At 29.1% G+C, this 6,553-nt stretch overlaps 1 protein-coding gene across 1 annotated transcript; it reads left to right on the forward strand.

Moving 5' to 3' along the window:
* Positions 1–2,817: 2,817 nt before the first annotated feature.
* LOC125838206 (shikimate O-hydroxycinnamoyltransferase-like) lies at positions 2,818–6,547 on the forward strand (the record flags this gene model as incomplete). The annotated part of the gene is made up of 2 exons (XM_049517318.1): positions 2,818–3,383; positions 5,699–6,547. Coding segments are annotated over exons 1-2 (1,275 nt in total), but the record flags the coding sequence as incomplete, so codon positions are not given.
* Between the last annotated feature and the right edge of the window lie 6 nt (positions 6,548–6,553).

Below are 6,553 nucleotides of genomic sequence, written 5' to 3' on the forward strand. Positions count from 1 at the left end.
TATTATTGAGAATTCTTTTAAACCAAACAATGGTCTTATACTAATTTTCTGAATAAGCAAAGATGGGTTTTGAGAAGGGTTTTATATATGGTTGAGAAAGATGATAAGGGAACTAAGTATACCCAAATATAATTTGAATCATTTTTACATTGAGAAGAGTTTGATTTCTAAAAAGAGTTTATGAGTTCAGAGATATTTCAGAGCAGTTACCTCTTTCAAGAGGTTATTTTGAGTAATTACCTCAAAACAGAGAAAGAATATGTTTTATATATTTGAGCAAGAGTATATTATTGGGACTAGTATTGAGCATCGATATCATATGAGTTCAAACAACTCAAAATCCTCATAAACCATGTCTGCCGACATGGGTAAATGATCATACTTTTTAGATGAATCCTTATTGCTTAGTGGATCCACTTAGTCGAGAAGTTTTATACCCGGGCATGATATAGGACATTTCTGACAGTGGGGGCAAGAAGTTGTATCATCACGTAACTCATAGTGATGGTTGTCGGTTAAAGAATCTCTCAAATAGAGTTAACGTGTATTTTTTACTATATCACTTATTATGTTGAGTTTCAGAGATGAGTAAGTACTTGTAAAGTTTTAAGTGATTTAGTTCCTTTATTTGAGTATATCTTTGTCTAGTCTTTTCTTACTGTTGTTGTACTTCGGCTATATCACATACTCGTACATTCAATGTACTGATGGTCATTCGACATGCATCTTTCTATGATGCAGATATATGTCAGGATCATCAACAGACGCTCCGTTGAGATCACTTCGTACTTCTTGCTAGCTCTGGTGAGCCTTCCCTACATTCCGGAGGACTCCACTCTTGTCTTTCAGTTTAGTAGTTTTGAGGTGTCGTGGGTCTTGTCCAACATCCATATTGAACTATAGAGGCTTCATAGATAGTTAGTGTTGAGTTTCTGTCAGTATTTCCATTGAACTATTTTGACAAACTATCATTATTTTCAAATAGTTTTGAGTATACTATTTTGAGATAGCTTCAGTTTTGAGAAGTTTTGAGACTTCCGAATTTAAATTCTGATTTAAAGCTTAAATTTGCTTGAGTTAATCTTCCGCTAAGTAGTCAGTTAGGCCAAGGGTTTGCTTGAGAATCAACAATAGTTCTCGAGTGTCGGCCACATCCAGAGTGTAGGCTCGGAGCATGACAAAAAATATGACAAATTTTTTTGAGAAAAAAAAAGAGTATATTCCTCCATCAGATAATAGTTGTCACAAATTACTTGTCAATTTACAATATAAATTTTCTATTTTACTTTTTCAGATAATTCTTTTTGAAAATTGAACAAATTTGTAAAGTTTAAAAAAATTCAAAGATAAATTAGTAAATTTAATTTTCTTATTTATAATTTTTTTAAAAGACATATAAAAGAAAAGTACTAGACGGCTAGTATGAAATGGAAAAAGTAACTAGATCTAGTTGACTATAGGTTTTAATGGCCCCAACAAAAATATAATTAAGGGGGGAAAAAGAATAAAAGAATAAATTGTGGATTTTTAATTTAAGGAGTAAGTAGATTATTTAATGCTCTCTTTAATATGGAAGTGTAAAGAAAACTTCCAACTATTTCATAAGAACCATACAAACTCTTGGTCCGGCTACTTCCAACAAATTAAAAATTCAAATGGTGTCAGCCATTTTACATTATTATTTTTTGTGTATTGGAATTTTAACCATATTTCCTTTCACATAAATATAGAATAAATAAATACTGACAAACTAATTAATTAATTATTTTTTAATGGAAAAGAGCATCTTTCTCAAATTTACTGACCTCTTTTTTTCGGAAGTCAATTTAACTGATTTATCCTTTTCTTTCACCAAATTGAACTCCAAAGAAAATACTAATTGTCCACAAAGAAACGTGAATAAGTTTTTAACTTTTATATCTATTTGAAAATGATAGTTTATAATAATAAATTACTTAAAATATAACAATCAACAGCTGTTTATAATTGTTAAAGTCAAATTACGTCGATAATATAATTTTGTTTAATATAATAAATTCATGGCCAAAGCGATGTTTAAAAAAATGGTATTTATATTTTTTCAAAACTCAATTTATTTCTGAAAAATATAACAATAAAAAAGAGTCGGACTAATAAGTTTCAAATACAATATAATAAAATAAAATAAAATAAAAAGCAAAGAAGCTTCACAGAATTTGGCAAGTAAGGGCCATCCTAACCAACAAAGGTTGTTAGAGACTTTAATGTCGACCACTACTGAATATATCAGTGTAACTTTTACAAATAAAGTTTTTTTTAAAATTTATATATATATATATATAATTTTATTCCTGTTTTATGAAGATAGAAAAATTATATTTTTAATAAATCATCAACTCAAGAAAATATAACTAGCCACACTGAATAAATAATAATAATAAAAGAAGTTCATGATGAAAATACAACACTATAAGAATAAAATTAAACTATGGCCAACTTAACAATAACTTGCAGATCAACCTGAATTATGGTATAGTTGTGAAACTGCTTTATCCTTAAAGATTTTGAGTTCGATCGGAAAAGCCTATTAGGAGGAGCACCCTCCAATGAGCCTTATAGTACACAATTTAAATTTAGTCGAAGCTTCGATCGAGATTCCGAACTTTGAGTAACAATAAAAGCAACTTGCACCTTCTAGATTATTACACCTTCTTGATTATTATTGGTTCCAATAAAATAGTATGGTTGATAATACCGTATACTTGTTAGTTTTTAGGCTATAAATAATGATACCCAAACACACTATATTTCTTGTACCACAAGTCCACAACTATTACTCTTCCATCTTCCTTGTCTCTTTAGCTCTTTCTTCCTTCACATTTCACACATCAAGAATATTCCAAAAATATATATATTTTATATTTTTAAACACCCTTTCTCTTCTTAACCTAATTTTTTTTCCTTTTTTTGGAAAAAAAATGGGAAGTGAAAAAATGATGAAAATTAATATCAAAGAATCAACACTAGTGAAACCATCAAAACCAACATCAACAAAGAGAATTTGGAGTTCTAATCTGGATTTAATTGTTGGAAGAATTCATCTTTTGACTGTTTATTTTTATAAACCAAATGGATCTTCAAGTTTCTTTGATAATAAAGTTATGAAAGAAGCATTAAGTAATGTTTTAGTTTCATTTTATCCAATGGCTGGAAGATTAGCTAGGGACGAACAAGGTAGAATTGAAGTTAATTGTAATGGTGAAGGTGTTTTACTTGTTGAGGCTGAAAGTGATTCATGTATTGATGATTTTGGTGATTTTACACCATGTTTGGAACTTAGGAAACTCATTCCTAGTGTTGAAACTTCTGGAGATATCTCAACCTTTCCACTCGCTATATTTCAGGTAAAAAGAATTTTTACGCTATCAGTATTACAATACTTTATTTATATGTTTGTGTGTATGTGTTGATAGTATTTAGATCTTTGTAGTGTTTATTTATACATGTCATCTATGCGTTGATAATATAAAGATTCTTTTTTAGTGTCTATTTTAAGTTAGAGGATCTTTTTTGTCTTCATTATATGTATGTTTATATGTTTTGATAGTATAAAGATCATGTTATTATACTAAGTAGTTATTTTTTAGGTAAAATAATTTTTATGCTATTATTATATTACTTTATTTATATATTTATGTGTGTTGATAGTATAAAGATCTTTTTTTAAGATTAGTATTATTATGTTTTTACATGTTGTTTATGATTGTTTGTTTTATTTTCTACGTTATTAATTTTATTTATTAAGGATATTTAGCTACTTGTAGAAGGAGTGGATATTGTAAGATAAAATTCATTTGAACTAAATAGCTTGAATTCGAATCTCGAATGATAGGGTAATTTTTTAATTTATAACTAAGAATTTTCAATTGATTAAATCAATTGAGTTGTGGTAGAAAATCTTGTTTAATCTTATGAAGTTTGAATTTAAAATCCATCACTATTTGTAGTTATATTTTTTTTATAAAAAAATTATACCATTATTGTATATAAAATTTAATGATCTAGGGGAAAAAATGCATTTCACTAGAAATCTAGAATAGTAAAATTTTACTTAAAATGAAGAGGAAATATGGGGACCTATATTTTCTTCTTATTCAACTAAAAAAGTTAGACAATAATTTAATTTTAGAGCAGGTCGGTTTAACTTCTTTTTAAAAAAGTCGAAATCGAGAGAGGTAGAAAACAGTATTATTTTTCTTTTTCTTTTTCCTTGCCTTTTCCAATAAAATTTTTTTGACATTTTCTACTTTGTATTAATATTTTTGGCCCCTCTTTTTATTCACTAATAAAACAAGAAAGATAGTACTCTATATATTTTAACTTCAAGATAGGGACAATAACAAAAAGGATTAAGAATATAAAATTGCATTATTAATGTCTCTAATTAAATGTTTTGTAGAATTTTATAAAAGAGAACTTAGTAAAGTATTTAAGAATAGCATACTTTTTAAGTAATATTTTCTAAGTCATTTATAATTACTACTATAGTTTAGACTAATTTAAGTAACAAGCTAGGTGACAAGTTAGTCACATTAATTTTCAAAAATAAAATAAAAATCACCAACTTGAATTGCGAATTCAAAATTTAAAATTTAATATTTATTAAAATATTTATAGGTTTTTCTTGCATATTTTTATTTACCTTTTTGTATAAATATGGGGTACAAGTATTCTGTAATATGGGTTTTTTTCCTTTGAAAATTTCAAGCAAAATAGGAAGAGGAAAAAAAAACAGACTCCATTTACTATTCAAAATTTAAATTTAATGAATTTGATTTTAAAATTTAACACATAGCACTTTGAGAAAATACAAAAAAAAAAAAAAACTACTATAATTCAATTGAACAGTATTTTATATTCTGAGTGGCCAGAACCAATAATAGTACTAATATTTAATTCTTGACAGCTATCAATTTATCAAGATAGTTCCAATCTTCCAAAAACCTACCTAAACTAGTACTTTATTCATTCAAAAATTAGTTGTTATACTTTTTCAAATTAAGTTGACTCAATTTTAAATTAAATCAAATTAATTTATCTATTATATTAAAATATAAATATTTAAAATTATACGAAAATTATAACTTTAAATTATAAAGTTATATATATTTTAAAATATTGGATGAATTACATATTTAATTAATTTAGGAGAACAATAGAAATGATTTGATAGTTACGTACACTAATTAATATAGGAAGAGAAAAAATAATCTAAAAAATTCTAGTATGAATAATTTTTTTAAATAATATTAAGAGATGGAAGAATGTAACAAACCATAAATTAGTGCTTATCTTACTCTTTTAACAATTGCTTTACCTATTTCTTTTTTAGCTTAAAAGAACAAGAACCATTATTTGATTAAGTATCTGATGAAATAATCTAAGTCACGTAAATTAATTCGAATATCATAATTTTAAAAATGAAATAATATAATAAATTCTAACAACAACTGGTGTAGTTGGTAGGCCATACTTGTTTTTAAAAAAGTCATACTTTTTTTCTGAAAGTGTGCACGTGAATGCATTAAACTTTGAAGTTCAACAAGTCACCCATCCTTAGCAAATTGGCCAATAAAGTAATATTGTAAGTGATGTATTCCAACTTTAATGTCTATATAGTTTTTATTTAATATATTGATAGTGTAAAAAATATTTATAGGTTACTCATTTCAAGTGTGGTGGAGTCGCTCTTGGTGGTGGAGTATTCCACACGTTATCCGATGGTCTCTCATCCCTCCACTTCATCAACACGTGGTCGGACATCGCCCGTGGCCTCTCCGTCGCAATCCCCCCGTTCATCGACCGGACGCTCCTCCGTGCACGAGACCCACCAACATCTTCTTTCGAACATGTTGAGTACCATCCCCCACCTACCCTCAACTCATCAAAAAAAGGTGAGTCCACAGGCCCAAAGTCCAGTACCACGGCGATGTTGAAATTCTCGAGTGAACAACTCGGACTTCTTAAGTCTAAGTCCGAACACGAGGGCAGCACTTATGAAATCCTCGCGGCCCATATTTGGCGATGCACGAGCAAGGCACGTGGATTGCCAAATGATCAATTGACCAAATTACATGTGGCAACTGACGGTAGGTCAAGGCTTTGCCCTCCCTTGCCACCAGGTTACCTAGGAAATGTGGTGTTCACGGCCACACCAATAGCTAAATCATGTGAACTTCAATCAGAGCCGTTGAAGAATTCCGTTAAGAGAATTCACAATGAGTTGATCAAAATGGACGATAATTACCTAAGATCAGCGTTGGATTACCTCGAATTACAACCTGATTTATCGACCCTAATCCGGGGCCCGACTTACTTTGCTAGCCCTAACCTCAATATTAATAGTTGGACTAGGTTGCCTGTCCATGAGTGTGATTTTGGATGGGGTAGGCCAATTCATATGGGACCAGCTTGCATTTTATATGAAGGGACAATATATATTATACCAAGTCCAAATACAAAGGATAGGAACTTGCGTTTGGCTGTTTGTCTAGATGCTGATCACATGCCACTA

Source organism: Solanum verrucosum, unplaced genomic scaffold (assembly GCF_900185275.1).
Source record: "Solanum verrucosum unplaced genomic scaffold, falcon-dt-bn FXZP01001022.1, whole genome shotgun sequence".
Classification (NCBI taxonomy): domain Eukaryota; kingdom Viridiplantae; phylum Streptophyta; class Magnoliopsida; order Solanales; family Solanaceae; genus Solanum; species Solanum verrucosum.